Source organism: Mastacembelus armatus, chromosome 3, assembly GCF_900324485.2.
Source record: "Mastacembelus armatus chromosome 3, fMasArm1.2, whole genome shotgun sequence".
NCBI classification, from domain to species: Eukaryota; Metazoa; Chordata; class Actinopteri; order Synbranchiformes; family Mastacembelidae; genus Mastacembelus; species Mastacembelus armatus.
Genome location: NC_046635.1, coordinates 2,078,966 through 2,099,776, shown reverse-complemented (window position 1 = coordinate 2,099,776; position 20,811 = coordinate 2,078,966). Strand labels below are relative to the sequence as shown.

General features: G+C 38.6%; 2 protein-coding genes across 2 annotated transcripts; one reads left to right on the top strand and one right to left on the bottom strand.

Moving 5' to 3' along the window:
* The first annotated feature begins 3,746 nt into the window (after positions 1–3,746).
* On the top strand, positions 3,747–7,968 carry LOC113137782 (polycystic kidney disease protein 1-like 3). The gene is made up of 4 exons (XM_026319601.2): positions 3,747–3,904; positions 5,160–6,698; positions 6,801–6,879; positions 6,970–7,968. The coding sequence occupies exons 1-4, from the start codon at positions 3,832–3,834 to the stop codon at positions 7,145–7,147; spliced, it is 1,869 nt and encodes a 622-aa protein (XP_026175386.1). The 5' UTR covers positions 3,747–3,831; the 3' UTR covers positions 7,148–7,968.
* Positions 7,969–10,167: 2,199 nt separating this feature from the next.
* slc1a2a (solute carrier family 1 member 2a) lies at positions 10,168–17,516 on the bottom strand. The gene is made up of 10 exons (XM_026319989.1): positions 17,384–17,516; positions 16,414–16,566; positions 15,251–15,501; positions 15,044–15,152; positions 14,314–14,440; positions 13,907–14,140; positions 12,995–13,189; positions 12,465–12,599; positions 11,257–11,467; positions 10,168–10,239 (listed from the first exon to the last, which is right to left on the bottom strand). The coding sequence occupies exons 1-10, from the start codon at positions 17,511–17,513 to the stop codon at positions 10,168–10,170; spliced, it is 1,617 nt and encodes a 538-aa protein (XP_026175774.1). The 5' UTR covers positions 17,514–17,516.
* Positions 17,517–20,811: the final 3,295 nt, after the last annotated feature.

Genomic DNA, 20,811 nt, shown 5'->3' with positions numbered 1-20,811 from the left:
GACATTTTAACGTGACAAGATGAGGTATTGTGTCTTTTTCAGTTTCCTAATCTTTTCTCAGTTATAACTGAGACTAATCATGTTCTATCATGTATATATGTACAAAACACTGGAGACCATTTAGACTCGTAACATGCCCATTTTTATATTAAAGTGAAATGATACAGACTTTTTTTTCTCTTTTTTTTACTAATGGGATAGGTCCAGTTCAAATCGGCCCATCCTTTGTATCATACGTCTTTAAACCTGTGGGGCATAATTAACCTCCTAGTGAAAAAGAGTGTTTTGCCAGTACAGTCATACACTGATATAAGCAAATCGAGCCAAGTTTGTTTGGAGGGAATATGTATTAGTTTTGCACTCCTTCTTTATTAATTACACAGTTATCAATACACAACGCTGGGATTTTCCCAAATGGTTCTCCTATTCAGTATATGGTGAGTTGCTCAGGAAGCTACTGTGTTTTCTCTGGTATGACAAAAGTCAGCAAAACTTATTACTTTTGAAATCAGTTCACATGGCTGAACTGAAGGAATTTAAAAGATAATGACTTAGGCAGTCTCGCAACATTTCTCATGAGGACTTTGGTATTAGTAATGGTCTCTTTAAGCCATACTTCTGTCTGATATTTCAACATATCTTCCACCTACACTCCAGTTAAAAGGTTAGTTTTTCCTACTTTACGTTGAGCTGGGAGATTGAAATGCTTTGCAGTAGAGTAAAACGTGTACAGCTTATACAATTTATAACAGTTAGTTTTGACTTAGTGGTGACAGTTTGCAAGTCAATAATGATATCCCTAATTCTCACACACTACAACTTCAATGAATTTAATTATCTGCTGCTGCTGCTGAAGTCAATTCCAAAAACACTCCCCGAAAAACCCAGAGAAGAAAAATGCAAGTTTTTTTTTTATATAATTACAGTACATATTTAACATAGACAGTATATATTTCCATTTATGCTTATATGCATATATGTTTTCCCATATACTTGTAATATGTACTGTGATTTAATCTATGTCTCAGAATGCAATTCACTACACAGTGATTCATCTGGGAACTAATTTCAAACAAAACAATTGATTTCAGGTCCAGAAAAATGGTGGCACAGGAGAGGAAGGCTATTACTTTTAATAGAGTTTTGGAAAGCCTCTGTTTGTGTGACCTATAGGAAAGATGTATACTCCTGTTAGACCTTTTAATTGACTTTCAAACTCTGACTTGGTCTGATGAATAAGATTACACTTAAACTGACTTTTATATTCGGGAACACCTATGCATTGCCTTTCCTAACTTCCAGGTAATGTACTACTGTGTTTCCATTTCAACTGAAACTCTCTCTTTAGGTTTATAAATCATTTTTGTGTCTCACTGATATGGTAAAAACTGAACGTCAGTTAAGCAATAAATAGTGTGGTTTTAATTCCCGAGAAGTATATTTTAGGTGACAGGCTATGACTAGTTTTTCTACGTGGTGGTAATATATGTGACAGCTGCAGTGCACAGGTTGCTGCTCAGTTGTCTTGAGGTGGCTGCTACAAGACATGAGATAACAGTGTCAAGGAGAAGGGGATCTGTTAAACAGGTTGCTGATGGGCTTGCACATGCCCAGCAGACCTGCTATTGAAAGACCCTGTGTTCTGCTGCTTTGCAAGTCTTTATTCATTCATGCATTTGACTATATAGGGAAAACAAAATTGTGTGAGATGTTTTTAAAAATATAAACACTAAAATGTCTCCTGTTAAATTGCCTTCACAGGTCATGGTTTTAAAACCCAGATTTTCACTTTTCAAGATTTAAATGCACTTGAATATTTTGAAGCAAATCTTCAAAAGACCAGGGGCTACTGTCTCTGTTCGCAGCTTCATGTCAAGGTTGCTTTTGATAAAATCTTTAGCCAAAGTGAAATGCTGCTCCAAGCACAAAAATCTCAAAATGCAAAGGAAAAGCTCAACACGTGAAAATGAAAATTCAGTCATTATTTATTGGCTGTCAAATAACTGCCAAAGGTTGCTGGATGATTTTTAAAAAAAACTCAGTAGAGTTAGTCAGTCAGTCTTCATGGTTACATCTGAGCCTTTTCCATAATGTGCTGCTGTTATTTTACAGCTCCAGCAAGAGTATTCACAGATCAATATACCTATCCATCCATTATCTACCATTTATTCCTGCTATCCAGGGTCACCAGGGGGCTGGAGCTGGCCCCAGCTGCAGTGAGCTACACCCTAAACTGGCTGCCCATTTATTACAGGACTGATACACAGGAACAGACAATCACTCACATTAACACCCACAGGTAGTTTAGAGTTACCAAATAGCCTAAACCCAAACTGCATGTCTTTGGACTGTGGGAGGAAGCCGGAGTATCCAGAGAAAACCCCAGTGACGTGACAACAACATACAAAATCCACACTGAAAGACCCTGGGTCAAACAGGAGTCACACCTGAAGCTGGGCGGTGACTGTGTTAACCATCGCACCGCTATACAATAGACAAAACCTCTTTTCAATCCAAAATGACACATTTTACCTCATCTTTCACTAATTTAGTAGTATATAGAGCCTCTTCTGTTACCTACTAGACAACTACACTGAGAATAATTTGAAAGGTGACTCACTAGCTTTGTCTAGTCAGTGTTTCATGCTTGTGAAAGATTTGCATTTGAGACTTGATGTTTTTCCTGTAGCTAATATATTGTTCATACTTAACAGTAACAGAAAGGAGCCTTTCCTGGGTGTGGAGTGCAAGACTGGACATGTGCTCACCCACGTATGGTGAGTAATTCATGGTGAATATTGCAAAGTCATAAACATGCCAGATAACCTAAGGCTAGAGCTCTGCAGGGACACATGAATTTCCGTCACATTCCAGCATATCACAACATTAATTATAGTGGACAGTTCCTGCAGTGAGAGGACACTGAGCCGGGTTTGTCACAAAATCTGTCTGATGATCCTTTATTCTAAAACCTAGATGGTGAAAGATAGACTGATAAGGAAGTACTGATGAGAAAAGGTGTGTTGTTTCATGTGTCAGCAGAGCGACGTATCATTTCTCATGAGATCTTTTCCATGAATACTGGTTGTTACAGAATTTCACTTTCTTGCCCATATTAAAGTGGTGGGTGGACTTTGTTACATAACATTATGGTGATAATTGATGCTAAATATCTTTTCATTTGTAATTTGTCTTGTATATTTCTGCACAACAGTAGTCCTCCTGGCACAAAGACCACTTATCTTATTTATCATTTCCATGGAAAACCACGACTGTTTTTTTTTTTTTTCGGAATTTCATTTTTGCATTAGTATACACGTTCCTTTCTGTGTATAAAACATGTACATGCACATTTATTGTTTATTAGTATCTATAAAGAAGTTATAACCTGTTTTGGCCTATTACAGAATCACATTGGGAAATCACATTGGGCAACATCATTATTTAGTTTTTTTTATTTTGAAGTTCTTATGTTTTTGATAATATCTGGTCCATGGATCGTATTGTGGCCTCTATAAATATTAAATCAGGGGAGATGAAAAATGACACAAATATCATATGTGGTATTGGCTGTGGTTTTATTTTGTGTTTTTCATATGTGTCATATTTAATTGAATGTTTGTGTGCTGTTGATGAAAAAAGTGTGAGAAAGTGTGTGAAAAAGAAGGTGTGTTCAGAGGTGTGCCTTTTTGTACTACCAGCCATTGTCACACTGATGTAACACCTACCGCTGTGTATAAAAAGCATGATTCATCTGTTTCAAGTGATCAGGTCAGTGTGTCAAATAGTTCAGGCTCTGTAAGAATCAACTTCCGCTCGCCAGTTTGAGGTATGAAGATGAACAATCTTTTTGTGGGGGCTATACTTGGACTTCTTGTTGTTGTCCACTCAACACCTGTTAATAGTAAGTGAAAGTTCTTTTTTTTACCTTGTCTGTTTTTACAGTCTATGCCTTTGAAAATACATAAATCAAATACAAAGACTGTGTATTTCTCTTTTGCCTTTATTTGACAATAGACAGTGAATATATAGAAACTGTAGATGTTAAACTTTCTCATTACAGATCTATGACTTTTCAATAATTGCCGTGGTGTCCGTTTTCTTACCCTGCAAGTCCACACGTCCCCTGCCAACTCTTCTTTGTGTTTGAGATCTAACTCTTTGTATCAGACCGGTATTTTGTTGGCAGTGCACAGATTTCACTGGCACACCCGGATCACTCAGAGACCTTTGAGCTGCTCTAGGAAGTGCGTTAATGCATGAAACAAAAGATCAGCAAAGAGCTGCTGCACAGGCAACTGGTACCATCATAAGAAGTGAAAGTGACTGGGCAGAAATGAGCTTATAGAAATTTGTGATTTAATTCTTATACCTCTTTTTTATTTTTTCTTATTAAGTACTTATTTAAGAACATGCTTCAAGTACTTAAGTGTAACAATAACACTATTACAATTAAAAGGTCATGGATTTAAAATGCTAATGTAAAATTATGAATAAAATGTAAATACTAAGACTGAAAAGTAACACAGTACAAAGTGTTTCTTACTAAAATGTACAGGCGTAGAAGTATAAAGTATAAATTTGAAATGCAAATACTCCAAATACAAAAACTTCAGAACACAACAAAACATTAAATACTTCCTTCCTACTACTAATGACACAAAAGAGCCACATCATTAGACTATGATTATGGAGGCAGTTAAGGAAAATACTAAAAAGAAAAAAACTAATTTCATATGATAAAAGTAATTGCCTAATTTGTGCTCTTGCTTTGTCTGCCTTTATGGCCCTGATATTGGCTTTTTTCCAGCAAAAAACAGAAAAAAGGCGGTTAAGGTCTACTCTAGGGTACTGGGTGTGTCAAATGTGCAGTATGCTCTCATTCAAACAGTTTCTTTGATGAGGCTGCCTCTCTTTTATTAGCCAACTCAAACATGATTAGTCACCCAAGTTGTTATTGTGATTATCTCACACCACACCTCATCAAAGCAGACCACAACACAAGTTTATACAAGAATTTAGGGTGAGGCTCTTAAGCTCAGTGTGGTCACTTTGTAATCTTTTTAAAAAAAGCCTAATAACTTTCCCTCCACCTCATGTCAGGGCTTGTAAGTAAACACTTAAGTTGATTTGTGGATTTTTCCATCTCTTTGTTGTAGCCGTGACTGAGATTCCCACCAAAGCTGAGGTTGACGTTCTCCCTGAGACCATAATGGGTGAGCTCCTAGATGATTACTTATTGCTCCCTTCACTCAGAGTTGCATCACCCAAAAAGGTCACAAACACTGAAGCATCCCAGCAGTCACCTTCTAACTCCAAAGACACTGACGTGATTGAGGGTAATCCTGCAGAAAAGAAAGTCAACAGTTCCAATACTTCCAAGTTCTTCCAGCCTTCAGGTGACCACCATGCAATTGCATCTCATGGTGTTTCACAAGCTCAAAGGCCAACCTCCACAACGCTGCCAGGGGACACTGAAGACTCCAGCTTAGATTCATCTGCCAGTCAAAGTCTTCAGTCTGCTTCATCCGTGCCAAATAAAGTCCAGTCACGTGTCAGTCCAGACCATATCTCGAGTTCTCAAACTACAGACCAGCCTGTCTCCGGCTTTGACTTCCACAGCACCATGAGTTCTGATTTAGGGTCTGGAGATGGAGAGATGCTAGGCCAGTATGCTGTTACAAGCTCCGCAGCTCCTTCAGTGTTTAGAGAAAGGGAAATATCAGACTTAGGATCAGTAATTCCAGGTCTGCCTGTAATCAAGTTTGACTTCCAGAACACCCTGCAGTCTGATTCGGGGTCTGGAGATGGAGAGTTGCTAGGCCAGCACGCCACTACAAGCTCCGGTATGAAATCGAGCTCCAGACCAGAAATTAGCACTGCATATTTAACCTCCACAGCTCCACCAGTGTTCAAAGGAAATGAAGACTCGGTCTCAGTATCGGGAATGTCACGTCTGGGTACAGCACGCATTAACTTACAGAGCTCTGAATTAGGGTCTGGAGATGAAGAGATATTAGACACCACTACAAGCTCCAGGGAAGAAACTAGCACTGAATTACCAACCACCACAGCTCCATCAGTGTTTAGAGAAAATCAAGGATCCAACTCAGGAACAGGAATGTCAGGTCTGTCTACAGCTCACCCTGACTTTCTCAGCACCCTCAGCTCTGATATTTTACGGTCTAAAAATGTAACGAGGCTAGGACACAACCATGTTACAAGCTCCAGAGAAGAAACTAGCACTGAATTACCAACCACCACAGCTCCATCAGTGTTTAGAGAAAGTCAAGGATCCAACTCAGGAGCAGGAATGTCAGGTCTGTCTACAGCTCACCCTGACTTTCTCAGCACCCTCAACTCTGATATTTCACGGTCTAAAAAGGGAACGAGGCTAGGACACAACCATGTTACAAGCTCCAGAGAAGAAACTAGCACTGAATTACCAACCACCACAGCTCCATCAGTGTTTAGAGAAAGTCAAGGATCCAACTCAGGAACAGGAATGTCAGGTCTGTCTACAGCTCACCCTGACTTTCTCAGCACCCTCAACTCTGATGTTTCACGGTCTAAAAATGGAACGAGGCTAGGACACAACCATGTTACAAGATCCAGAGAAGAAACTAGCACTACTTTACCAAGTTCTAACAGCTCTTTTATTCAACCACGCACAGATGATCAATCTGTCAGTACACCAGGTGAGTCCAGAGTTATTGCATTTAATAAACCAGATTTCTGCATGGTTGAGCTCCTGCTTAAGACAGACCCTCAGGTTAAATTTTGTTCTTTCATATCTCCAGGTTGGATGGTTATCGTAGCTTTTATTGTTGGTGTCGCAGCCGTGGGAATTATCGGTGCTGCCATCTTTACAAGACACAAGTGAGATTTAAAAATCAGAACAAACAAACACTTTTTTGAGTATAACGGTTTTGAGCATAGAAATAATTCTCGCTTTTTCTTAATGCACAGGTGGAGGGGACCAAACCATAGATCCCAGCTAGAAACCAAAGCTGACTCTTCAAACCAACAGAGTGAGCTAGACATGGAGGCATTGCTGAACAAAGACAAGCCCAGGGAGAATGGAAAGGCATCAGAATACACAGTCATCCCTCTGGATGACCTTCAAGTGTATTATTCATCACACTGAGCGTCAGAAACAGACACTCTTGCTTGAGCTGCATCAAATACCAACGACAGTATGTTTGGAGCAGGTGAATTTGCTCTGAAGAAAAAAAACTATCTATGTGGGGTCTATGTGGAATTTCACAGCTCTGAGCCCAGTCTGAACCAGAACCGTGGTCTTTTCCTGCTGACATTCAAAAACTCACATCTTCACTTTAGCTACTTGGGGTGATGTGCTTCTTGCCAGAGCATCTTTTTCATTTATTGTAAATTACAAATCCATCAAATACCATCCATAGGTCCGCCTATTAACTATACTGCTTATCCTGTATAGAGGGTCGTCACAGTGCTGGAGCCAAATCCCAGCTGACATTGGGCGAGAGGTGGGGAACACCCTGGACAGATCCAGTCTATCACTGGGCTGATACTTAGAGACAGACAAACATTCACATTCACATTCAGACTAACAGGAAATTTAGAGTCACCAATTAGCCTAACCCCAACCTGCATCTCTTTGCACTGTGGGAGGAAGATGGAGTATCCAGAGAAAACTCATGGAGACACAGGGAGAACATGCAAACTCCACACAGAAAGGCCCCTGGTCAGCTGCAAAAACAGTATTTTTTTTTTTTTGTGAACATAAAGAAATTATTGTCTCTAGTGAAATTTTTCAGGATGTCTTATTTGTAATTCTATTATAAATCTTTATTTTGTGATCATATTTGAATATATTGTATAATATATTAAGCCGTCCTTTTTCTCATCAATCACCAACTCTTCTTTACAACTTTCAGCACTTATTTAACTTTCATTTGCTGTATCATATCTGCCATCATCTGATAAATAAACAACACAGCAGCTCATTAATAAATATTTATTTGTTTCCATTAATATTTACAGACAGGTATTAAAACATTTACACACTTGCGGCCTATGCCACACAAATATTTTGTGCTCTGTTATGTGTAGTTTATTTAGTATAAGTACATTCAAGCCAGCCTGCATTTTGTAAAATCAAAAGAAATACCTGGATCACAATGTCAGACCCAACTGTTTGTGGAAAACACTCACAATAGTAGGCCCTATTCTTACTTAGACCAACAACCACTAACAGTTGGAAACGTGATGTACTGGAATAAAATATAACATTACTCAAGATATCTTGGTTAATACTGAGGAAGACTTTCATCTTGGAGGAAGGAGGTATTGAATGGCTTGCTGAGGTCTGACAACACAGACATAATGTAGATGTCAACACCGATAGTCTCACACAGAAAACTGCCTGCTTTAATGTACTCATAACACATATGTCACCAAAATCTGCAATGGTTTAATAACAAGTTGCACATTAAGCAACTGAACAATGTTGGGCTTTGTACAGTTAAAAAGAGATAAATCAAATGCATTTTTTCACCCTCTATTCACAAAATACTGAGACAACTAGCGGCCCATTTAACTAACATTGTTGCATATATGATAGTTTTTATAGAAACTTGTACCATAGCAAAAAAAAAAAAAAATTATGATAAATGACAAAAAATATCAAATTCTATGCATTTGATTTGTACCGCTCATCTAAAGAAAGTATATACACAAAGTGCAAGGAGGCACTTTAAATATGAACATATAAGCTGTTGCCTATATGAAAGGAGAAATTAATAATCCAGTATTCACATAGGTTTGAACAGAGTTTGACATATTCTACGTAAGCCAACAGCCTTGCGAAACAGACGTGATTATAGCTAATTAACGCTACATGTAATTACAAGATTATTATTTATATCTAACTTCAAACTCTGCAAACTCTAAGTTCCAGCTTGTGATGAAGGCTCCGCCATCCTCACTAAGCTTGTACTGTCAGTCCCAATATTCTGTTAAAAATAAATAGCAAATTATATCCAGAAATCTGTTAGTCATCATACTGACTGCGATTATAACTGCACTCTGCAGCTGGCATCTTAAAGGCAAGGTTCTCATACAGCAAAGAAATAAACACTTTGAAATAAAACACAGAGCAATGCACTGGCCTGCTGAGAGTTTGAGAGACATCACTCTCCTTGTTTCATTCATCGAACCTCCAGCTTTCTGTCCTTATTAATCTTACTCTCAGAAATACATACAGTATGAAGACCCATGACTCTCAGTACACAGGCATATTTTTGACTACAAACAGAAACTCCCTTCTTCACTTAGAGAGAACACATATATGAAGATGATAGATAAATAAATAAATAAATAAATAAATAAATAAATAAATAAATAAATAACCTGAAGGGGAAACCGTCAGATACTCCTAAGCTTTACTTCTTAGGCTTGACCACGAGTGCGACAATAGAGTCAGTCAAAGATAGTGTGTTTAACTGTCCTTCACTTACGTCATAAGTACAGGAAGTGCAGGACAGTACACACAAAGAACTGTTTCATTCAGTTCAGGGTTTTTTTTTTCATAAACCCTCTTTGAATTTGTTTTCTACTGTATGGATATTTCGCAAGACGACAATTAGAAATCAGAAATACACAAAAGCATTGATAATAACATTTCTTCTATACCAATTTACCCTAACTTTTTGTATTATCCCTCACTTGGTTCAAATGTGACTGGCGAGACCATTATCCACACATCACCTCACCGCTTTTTCAGCACAAAGGAAAAACTAGATGTTGCACAAGGAAGAACAGTTCTTTCGTTGACAGAACAGGATGCTTGCAGCAGCACCAGTAAGGTCCTGAGTGTTGTCAACTCAGTGTTTTATTCTCCTGCACGAAGTGCGCGAAATGTCTAGTTCATTACAGTTTGTGTCTAGTTAGTGCAAATGCACGATCTAAAACAAGTTGGTGAGTCAGTTTGCAGTTTTCTCCAGCGGCTGCTCAAGTGTGTAACTGAAAGAAAAAACCTTCTGGACTGTTTGTTCTTGTTGCTGCTTTTACTTGCTTGTCTTTTTATATGTGATTTTTTTTTGTTGTTATTTTTGGTTTATAGTTTCATCAGCAGAAACTACAAGCTGGTGGAACTCAGGATAAGGCGCAGAAGCATCTGAATCTGCTTCACTCGCATTTCCATGGTTCCTCCTCAACAAGAGAGAACTCTGCAGCCTCGCCATTTTTGCCCATGGTAACCTGTAAGCAATTATCAAGAACATCTAACCATTGGGGCAAGGCACAAGTCATGTACAGTACAAACTATCAATGGTTGGGAGCAGAGAAGCCATTGCTTGGGGCTGAGTTTAGTTTGCGAGTCCCCAGAATAAAAAAATCAGGTCAATTCAAATAATGATACAATGATATAGTGAAGCTGATAACACGTGCTTTGTGCTTTGTCAGTGAGAGAATTACATAAGAGCATAGATGATTTTAGTTTTCCAGAGTTGGCCATGTATTTTATGGATTCTCTGCCCAACCGAATTACAATGCTCATCAGTAATCAAAATGATCACAATGCAACTTATGCAACAGTTGCAATTATACAGGCAATAAAATATCAACAAAACTTTGAGTGAAATTCTTCTGAAATTAGCAGCGAACTGCTGTTGGTGTTTAGAAAACTAGCTACAATATAGATAAGAAAGAACCTGAGGTAGGCGTTTTGTGACTGTATCCATCACTCTAGAGGAAACACGGTGAAACAGCAGTCTTTATGAACACCACTAGCTCCAAGAATTCTGATGGCTACTGACTGAAAACTGTAATTTGGTCAGGGCTGCCACAAATACATGTCCAATTAAGTAGAAAAAGATAAGAACAAAAAAAAAGAATAAAATCCAGACACCACAACAAAATACAAGTGTACAAGACAGTGAATTACATATGATTAATGCTTAAAAATAAATACTTTCATTTGAATTTCAAGAGATAAAGATAAAGTTTATGAAGATAAAACAAAAAAAAAAAACAAAAGCATAATATAAAAAAGAACAAACTTGCCTTTGGTGATGTAGGTATCACAAAAACTGCTTTTTCCTTTCTTTAACAGGTAAATGAATAAATATTCATTTATCTTTTTTTTTTTTTAAAAAAAGATTCTTCCCAAACCACAAGAAACACAAACACAGACACAAAAAGAAAGACTAACACATAGACAGAGCTGGGGAGGACTCTCTACATACAAGTCTCTATGTCCGTTAAAGTGACATGTACCTTGCAGTCGTTTATCAAGAATGAGTTGTGGTGAGCATATACAGTCTGGTTGGTGTTATTTTCAAAGAAGGATTGTGTCTTTGCCATCTCAAAGTCATCCATCCGGGTCTGCTGGGCATCAAAGGTGTCAAGCTCATCTTTGGAAAGGTAGTAAACGATACCTGCTCCGTAGGAGTCCCCTACCACGTTGACTGAGGTACGGAACCGATCCCTGCATATTGAAGAGGTGACAAGAACATAATAATTTGTGAAGGTCTTTAATTTCTTTAGTCTTACTAGCATTGGATTAGATTAGATAAACTTTATTGGTCCACAAGGGAAATTCCTTGGTCACAGTAGCTCAGTTACATACAGACAATGTTGAAAACTATTAAATAATAAAAATGAAAAAAAAAAAAATGCCAGTCACTTGGTTGGTTCTCCATTATGAATACACACATTCATAGTCCTCAGGCAGTGACGCCTAATGATCTTGGTGATCTCTTGACTGTCATCATGGTTTTTGTGACCATATATTGAAAAACATTGGGTGGATTGCCACAACATTTGGTACAGATACTCCTGTCACTGACAATTTCTAATAATATTAGTGATCCTGTGCTGCTAGCGAGGCTTTAGACTGTTTGTTTGTTTTAATATACCCCAAGCTACTTAGGACACAAAAGGAAAATACAATAATGAAAAAACACAAAGAATATCATAGGTATCCCTGGCTATGCAAATATTGTTCACTAATTAATTCAGAAAAGGCTTTTCACCTTTCATACGAATTACTCACAGTCCCATTTAGCCCAAAGGCCAACATGGTATCTGTAATTAGGTGAGTGTGTGGGTGTGAGATAATGAGAAGTAAAACTGTGTGTTCCAATAACTGGTGTGACAACCAGAGTTTTGTATACCCCAAAACAGATGGTTGGCAAAAAACTAATTCACTGTTCACTCTGCAATGAGACAGACAAAACCTGCACATTCAAACTGAAGAAAAACACCTTTAGTCACCATTGTGTCGATACAATCTAAACATTAGATTGTATGGTTTTACATTAAAAGCAGAACATTAGTTAATGAGTAATAGACATAAATATATAATAAGAGTGTTTTAAAATGAAATACAGGTGCGATCACCGTTATGTGACAGCACCGATCTAGATCAGTGATGTTGGAAAGTATGTTTTCAATAATAATATTTGTGTTGATGTTGAACTCACAGCAGCCAGTCAACAGCAACCAGGAGGCTGATGTCCTGGGTGGGCAGCCCCACCGCTGTCAGGATCAGAAGCATGGTCACAAGTCCAGCACTGGGGATGCTGGCTGCTCCAACACTGGCCAGGGTGGCTGTCATACTAAACAAGTCAGACAAGTTCAGCTCTCAGCAGGAGGATGACCCACAGGCTGTAAGGCTCCAATACACCACTGCCACTATACACTGTATATGTTTACATTTACTTACTTGTATTTTTCTTAATAATATTTGAAATCGCTTATCAGTGAAGTAAGGAATCATAGGAGTATAGAGTGCATATAAATAATACTCAAAATGGTCTTTATTATATTTATTGTGAGATTAATTCTGGGAGACATACCCACTGTGGATTAACAAGATGTTTTATTTATAGGTAAAAAAAAAATTATTTCAGAACTACATAGCAGATTTAAACCCTATTGAATTTGGCTGAATCACTGACAAAATATTACCTTGCAAATGTGTTGTGACATCTCACTACAGACACAATCGTACCTGACAGTCACAATCTGGCCCCAGTCGAGCTCAATCCCATTCATCTGAGCGATGAAGATGGCTGCCACAGCCTCATAAAGAGCTGTGCCATCCATGTTGATGGTGGCACCCACTGGGAGGACAAAACGTGTTACTCTCTTGTCGATACCCAGGTTCTCTTCTAAGCATCGGAAAGTGACAGGCAAGGTACCAGCACTGCATTAAATAAACCAGAGAGAAATGCTTTATTACGATCCCCAACAAGCATGTCAGTGAGGTTCAGATTGAAAACTCTGCATCCAACTGGGCACCAAAAAGGACTTAGCACAAATTATAGGCTGTTAAATTTGAATGGGCCACCTCTGATGCCGCAATAATTTTTAAACTTAATTACACAAATCTTCTATTCGTACTGCAAATCCACTCTGAACTGCGGCCATGAATCTGATCTGCTTTGCAGGCTAAGGCTTTCACGAGTTTAACTTCCCAATAGAAACAAAAAAAACTTCCACTAGTTCACATTCACTTTAAGGCTGAATCTCAGAGAGAGCAGTGGTTGCGACACAGCAGTTGTTTTGTTTGTTTTGTCTGATAATTAATAAGTGCTTCTTGAAAATGGCAGAGCGGTGAGCAGACAGGCACTTGAAAGAACTGAGCTCACCTCAGGAGGGGAAAGAGTCTATCTCATGTCATTAATAAAACATAACGTAAAGGAGAACTATTCCACATGGAGACAAAGTGAGGAGCTGTTGTTGGCAAGTCTGCTTCATATTTACCACGTGAAACAAAAGTTATAGTTGTTATTTACCATATTGCCACAGTTTTTATAAAAAACATGCACCTCACTGGAAAGGAAACCTGAATTAGAGATAAACACCAAAAGTGTGGAATCCAAGAATATAAAACAGGGACAAAGGCAGAAATCTCTCATACCTAGATGCCGTTCCAAGTGCCGTGACCCAAGCCTGGAATATCCCCATGAAGAACTTAAATGGGTTTTCTTTTACTATTACAAAATATATTAGCGGAAGGAAGATGCCTCCGTGGATGATGAGGCCGACTATCACGGTAATCATGTACATCCCCAGCTGCTTTGCCACCATCTCCAAGTCAGCAATGGAAATGATTTTTCCACAGATGAGACAGGCAATACCAATGGGGGAGTACCTGCAGATAGACACAGGATGTGTTTGCATTTTACATATCATATACAGAAAGTGTGCAAATAGTAGATGATTATATTTTACATTAATAGAATCTTTTGTGGGGGGACAAAACCAAAGCAGTGGTTTGGCAGTTTAGGTGAATGTGGAGTGGTGCCTGCAGTGGCCAACACTTACCACATAATTGCGCTAACAAGCTTCATGACAATCTCATTCAGGACATTGAAAAACTCTAACATCAGCTTGGCCTTTTCTCCCATTTTGCCCATAATAACTCCAAAAGCAACAAAGAATCCAATCAAACCTGTAAGACACAGAATACAATGATGTTCAATTAGTCTCTGATAAACTCGTCTCAGAAACTCATATCCTAGAATGAGGCCTGATTGCTCATTAGAGGCCAATATACATTTTTGGTACCTGTTAGCGGTACTCCAAAAAAGAAAACTATTTATATCATGTAAATGATGAAAGGGAAATTGAAATTTCTGCTTATTTTCCTTCAGCTTTAATGGGAAGTTGAACCATAAGCCAAGGAAGAAGTTTGTTTTTTTACATGGATGCAGGAATTTTTAAAATTATTTTGAATCATTGCAAGATAGAAAAGTTTTGAACATTTGCCTACAAGATACTGAACTTCCTTAACCTGAAAACATCTGTATCCAATGAGCATCTGTAACTACATGCAGTTTGACAGAGATGTGAAGCCAGATGCAAATGACACATTTTTAAAAAATGTGGGGGTATGTGTTTTCTAGTTAGGCTGTAAAATAAAATAAAATAAAATACAAATTATTTATATTCTTCTTAGGCTCCGATCTGTGGATGGATGGATAGAAGTTTATTTGCAACCACTGTAGTTCCTTTTTAGTTGTGTAGTAGGTGTGCTTTCAAACTTTTTGCCTACCCAAGACATTCATCCCACTCTTGAAATGAAGCGACCTTTTGACTGTGAAGTGTGGAGGTGCTTTGGTCCTGTTAGTGGGCACTGGTACTTTGGTGGTTACTGTCTGGATCTGGACAAGAAGCATTGGAAAGAACAATCAGTTGGAGCAACTGACATAAGAGTCAGACTTTACATCATGAGGGATGAAAATGTTCTGTGAGACTGTACCTGCTGAAAGCAGGCCTGCACCAAGTTCTCTGGGAAAAGATTTCGGATGAGATCAAACAAAGCATCCAAGCTGGAAACCTCATCGTTCTTCTTTCCCTGGCCGAGATTGGCCCTCAGCTTGGGGTTCCCAGGATGGATGAGCAGCACCAGGATCACTCCCAAGACGGCTGCGATTATTGTAGTTGACATGTAGTACACCATGGCTCTGGTGCCCAAGCGGCCGCTGGATTTCGCATCCAAACCGGCTAGTCCTGTCATCACAGTTTGTTTTATTAGCTGTTTACCAGGTAGTTATTATTAATGTCACAATAAGGTGATCACCTGATAATGTACCATTGTTCAGACCAGCCTGCAGAAATTGAAACTATGAAGTCCCTAGACAGGGATTATCTTAAATTGATAGCCCTAGTGGTAAGAACGAAACCTTTTGAGCACCCCTCACACCCGACTCCACCTGTTTCCAGGTGTGAGGGAGAGTGTGATGGCTGTCACCTTTAAAACAAAAAATGATTCCCTGTTTAGAGACAGTGTTTGGTTTGTCCATTCTGGGCTACTGTAGTAACATGGTGGCCCAACATGGCTGCCTGTGCGAAAGCAGACCAGCTCCCTGAGTGAATTTAAAAGGCTCATTCTAAGATTAAGAAAATGCAGTGGCTGGTATTTTCTGATAATTACACTCTAATGACAACATATTTATAAATAGTGTATTTCATTATCCAGAATGACAGTAAGTGACAGTAACACTGTTTCTCTACTGAGGGTAACTGAGTATTGATCATCGTCGGCATCGTATCAACTGGACAGCTGAACCTTGTTGGTAAATAGTTTTGTATTGTCCCAGGTAACAACGTATGCACTGCAGTGGCCCGAGGCCAAAAGTCAAGTTTGTTAAAACAGGTTTCCAGTGATCTACATGCACAACTGAAAATCATATTAAAAGAGAGAAAATCTTATATTAAACAGTGGAAAAATGGAAAAACAAGAATATCTGTATACTTGTAGAAGATATACCCGACCACTATATCTGAAAAAAAAAACCCTGCCCACTCTCCTGTTGCAACTCATCCCCCAGGGAGCAACAAGTAGCATCATGCAACCTCATTTCAGGCCACCTGTCAACAAGTTTAGCAGAACATTTGCAGCAGCTACTGTACCTCACCCACCTGTGACCAGACTGGAAACAACAAGAGGCAAAATAAGCATCTTCAGCATCCTCATTAAGATCTCCCCTGGGAAGCCAATGATCATAATGACATCAGGAGGGAGGGGCGATATGTGCCGCAGCAGCATTCCAGCAATGGAACCCAGAAACACACCTGAGCCAGCAAGAAAACACAAATAGCACACAAACCAGGTGATTCTGAGCACCTGAATCCAAGAACATTTAATATATATCTGTAATAAATCATTTTATCATCTTAAGTTTAATATAAATTATTAATTGATATAACCTATTGACAGTTAGTATCATGATGTTACATATATATATCAAACTCCCTCAAACGCTCATAGAGGACCCGAGACTGAGGAAGACACACACACCACCCGTAGGGGTGAGAAGGGAAAATTGTTTTTTAATATATATGTACATTAGAGAAAACAAATTGCTGATAGTGAAAAAAATATACTGAAGACCCTGTTTAGTTTCCTTCTGGTACATTCAAATGAAATGTTATTTTTAAGTTCAACTAGGACTGTCACCTACACCTTGGAATGTAATTTAAATGTCACAGACAGTATTGTGAAAGGTCTTTGGACGCCCCCCATATTAGCATCAGAATAGAAGCTGGGAACCATTTTCATATTGGGCATGCACTAAAATGTTTTTTGCTTCATGTAAAGCAGCACAGTGGCTCAGAAAGAAGGATCAGAAAGGAAAGGTGACAGTTTTCTCATTTTTGGGTGAATTTTTCACGGGCTCTTCCCACAGTCCAGAGACTTGCAGTTAAGGCAGAATTGGCCTTAGGTGTGAAGGTGTCTATTGAAGTGTGCCGGTGCAGTGATGGATGATACACTATCTGAGTATACCCTGCCTCATGCATGCAGGGAAGCCCTGAACAGGTTAAGTTGGAGTAAAAAAGTGTGGATAGTTAGATGGATGGAACGATGGCAGTTGTAGGACTATAAACTTACCAAGGATTGTGAGTGTGAGAACCATGTTCTTCATGATTTTATCACAGAAGCCACCACATGCGCTCTCAGGAGTCTCTACTACTGGCTCCAGATGGTTCTCATCCATCCTGACCTCCACTTGCTTCTGCATTTTGATGGCACTGAAAGTACTAAAGGTAAGATATATAATATTTAAATATGGCATTTTATTGAACACACACAGACACACACACACACATATATGCTGTATTAAAATATTTTAAAAAAGAATAAAATCTAAATTAAAACAATAGATCAAATAAACACTACTGCATGAAAAGGTGGAAAGTCAAAGATTTTATTAATATCAACAAATTACATTTATCTGCCAAAGCGATGACATAAACAATACTGAAAGAGGTACACTATAATTATAAGCTTTGAAATTGAAGTATTCAGTATTTGCCAGCAATGGTACTTCCAGCTTGGCTGTGCATTACAGCACACAGCACATAACTGGCCATGTTTGAGGGTGAGAGGCCAGTGAGGAATCACGCTTTTGTTCCTGAAATATTAACTTCTATTGCTGGACAGGGCACCGACATGGTGCAGGTACATGAACCACTCATGCATTATATCCTCAGGGCCCAGTAGGTCATCACTGGTTGCATCATTTACACTGGAGGAGACTCATTTCTATCTATACCCTCATCAGGGCAACGGTGTCAAGACTGCGACTCAAAAGACATTGGTGATTTCAAATTGGTGAGAAAAGTTGGCCCTAACTACCAAAAAGGGTAAAATGAATTATCACTGTGGCGTGCTACAGATTACCCAGTTTTAAAAATTAGCAGTACTGATTGACTTCATAACATTGCATCAGAAATTTTCACTTTATAGAGTGTTCATTTTGTCATTAATGGAGGTGCACGCACAAATGATTAAACAGGATTAATAACTGCTCTGCATTCCAAATGCATGTAAAAGTTTGCAAATGGCGGTTTCATAATTAGTGACTGACGTTCCCAAGGAATTAACACAGAATCTATATTGCATGTAATCTGCAACAATTTATTTTTCTTGAAAAAAAAAAACACTAGCAGCTTCTCACATCCTCGACTCTGTTGTTTATTCTCTTCTAAGTCTGTGCATAGTCATTTATGATAATTTGAGATCTTCTGTTTATGTGTTGAATCTAAGATGTGAGAAAGAAATCTGAATGCAAGGTTTTTATAAGGGAATGCACATTTTGTTTTCACACAAATCTGTGTTTCTGTTTTGCATCCTCATTTCTTCACTTTTTAACATACTAAAACATTATGCTCCGGAGCTTAGGAATTTTGTTTCTTAGACACACTGGATCTTAATTTCGGATCAAAATCAATTTAAATTTAACTTGGCACTTTTCATTCTTACTGCTTCGTCATGTTGCTGAAGCTACAAGTACCTCAGCCTTGTTGTCGTCTGGCCTAAAGCTCCTTTGACTTAGCAATCAGCTGTCCTCTGTGCAGCCTTTAAATCCTCTGTGGTGCATGGACATGCACAGTTATGTAACAGTGAGTGCCTGTGTCATTTATATGCTCTCGACCTTCATCACTCGAACACACTGAATATTAATGCTGGCAACAAACAAAACAATTACAAAGTTTCTTCCAGCACCAGTTGCAGATTAAGCGAAATAGAAGAGTTTCCACCAGGAATAAAAATAATTTCCTTCATAGAACATTTCACAGCTGAAAGGGTGGACGAAGCTTTAATTATTGGTCTCTTTCCACAGTCTATAACATATTTGAAAATTCTGTACATGAATTTCCTTCTGCAAAAGACATGAAAGGGAACAGGGAACATCTAAGGTGAGGACAGAACAACTGCCAAGACAATCATGCTTGTCTGATACACTGTGCTCCTGCACTAATGGGACTTAAGCCTTTTAGGAGGATAAAACTAGCACCTCGACCACACAGGCGATTGAGTTATATAACAGAAAAGGGGCTTCCCAAGAAAAGTCAAGGTGTCACCTACACCTGCCTGACGACTGCCGTGCAGGAGATTACTAATTTAAATACCACACTCCAAATGCTTAGACGCAATTCCTCTTTGTTTTGCTTCAACTACGTACTCAAACAGCACTGAAACAAAACAGTTTAAAACAGAAAATCCCGAACTGTAACTAATTTGGGTGTGCTGACACTTTAGTGGCAAACAAAGGGAATGTTTGAAAAGGCAGGGCATAGGGACTTTGCAATGCATGTTGGTAATTCTATAGCAAAACCATTACGAGTTGCACAAGATGCACTCTGAAGAACAGTGAAAGTACCTTAACAAGGTCAAAGAAAGGGTTTGTACTGTGTGCTCTGTTGTCAGAGCAAAAATGACTTTTAGAATAATATACAGCATAGAGCAGAATATCCTGCTCTACTAATACATTAGGATTTCTACAGATGTAATCCTGAGAGATATTTACCTTATCATAGTTATTTGTGGATTTAATAGGCCAGAGCTACGACTGCATCACTGATGCATCATCCAGCTTTCAAGGTGAAGCTGCACAGAAGCTACTGAATATTATTTCGATGACACCTCTGTAGCGTCAATGATTTGATGACCCAACTTTTAAACTACTACCACATAACTACATGTCACTAATGCTTACCCGTTGTTTTTTTGTATGTTGCTTGGGATTGAAACTGCACTTTTGGACAGCTGCTACACAGCCACTGGTGGAAGTGAAAAAATCAAAATTAAAGTCATGGCTCGTGCATTAGTAAATCCAGTCGGAACTTCCAAAAAAAAAGTCTTTAGCCCTTCAGAGAGGGCTCTTCAGTCCTTAAAAAAATCTGCAGAACACTTATTCCACAGCTTTCAGTGTATATCCACAGACACAGATGGCTGCTCATTCAGCTGCGGGGAGGTGCGTAAAAAAGTAAACTGACTAACCTGGAGATTTGACAGCAGGCTCTCAGACAGGAAGGGTGGAGTCAACTTAGATTAGCAGGGGAGTGAAAACTCTTGTTGCTATCTTTTATTTTCTCATTTTCTCTTTTGTTTGAAGAGCAGGCATAGTTTGATTTTGTACAACTTTCACTGAAGTTACCTGGAGTTTTAAAACAACTTAAGACTTAACAATCCCTTGGGATGCTATCCATGGTAGCAACCCAGAAATCATTTCTCACTCAGAGGTGTGTTAAGTGTGAGTTCTTTTGTATACATTGGCTCAACTCACCTATTTCATTCATTCACTGACATTTAGAGGAGAAAATGTAGACTAAAAAAAACCCACTGTTGCTATACCTGAAACTTTTTTACTCCCATATGATTCACCTGTCATTAATTTCCACCTGTCAAGGAACCCAGTTAATAACTGCTGATCAAATGTGGCCTGTTTATATCAATACAAACATAAACTCCATGATTATATAAAACCCATTTGTTTTATTACAATAATATAATCTTTGATGTTTGGCAGAGCA

Bases quoted from the DNA above. Each gene is read 5' to 3' on its own strand.
- slc1a2a (XM_026319989.1), bottom strand. From the start codon at position 17,513: ATGCAGAAGCAAGTGGAGGTCAGGATGGATGAGAACCATCTGGAGCCA. The intron at 14,141-14,313 runs GTAAGTGTTGGC...GTCTATCTGCAG, and splicing joins CTTGTTAGCGCAATTATGTG to GTACTCCCCCATTGGTATTG. The intron at 12,600-12,994 runs GTACGATTGTGT...TGACTTGTTTAG, and splicing joins GGCCAGATTGTGACTGTCAG to TATGACAGCCACCCTGGCCA.
- LOC113137782 (XM_026319601.2), top strand. From the start codon at position 3,832: ATGAAGATGAACAATCTTTTTGTGGGGGCTATACTTGGACTTCTTGTT. The intron at 6,699-6,800 runs GTGAGTCCAGAG...TCATATCTCCAG, and splicing joins TCAATCTGTCAGTACACCAG to GTTGGATGGTTATCGTAGCT. The intron at 6,880-6,969 runs GTGAGATTTAAA...CTTAATGCACAG, and splicing joins GCCATCTTTACAAGACACAA to GTGGAGGGGACCAAACCATA.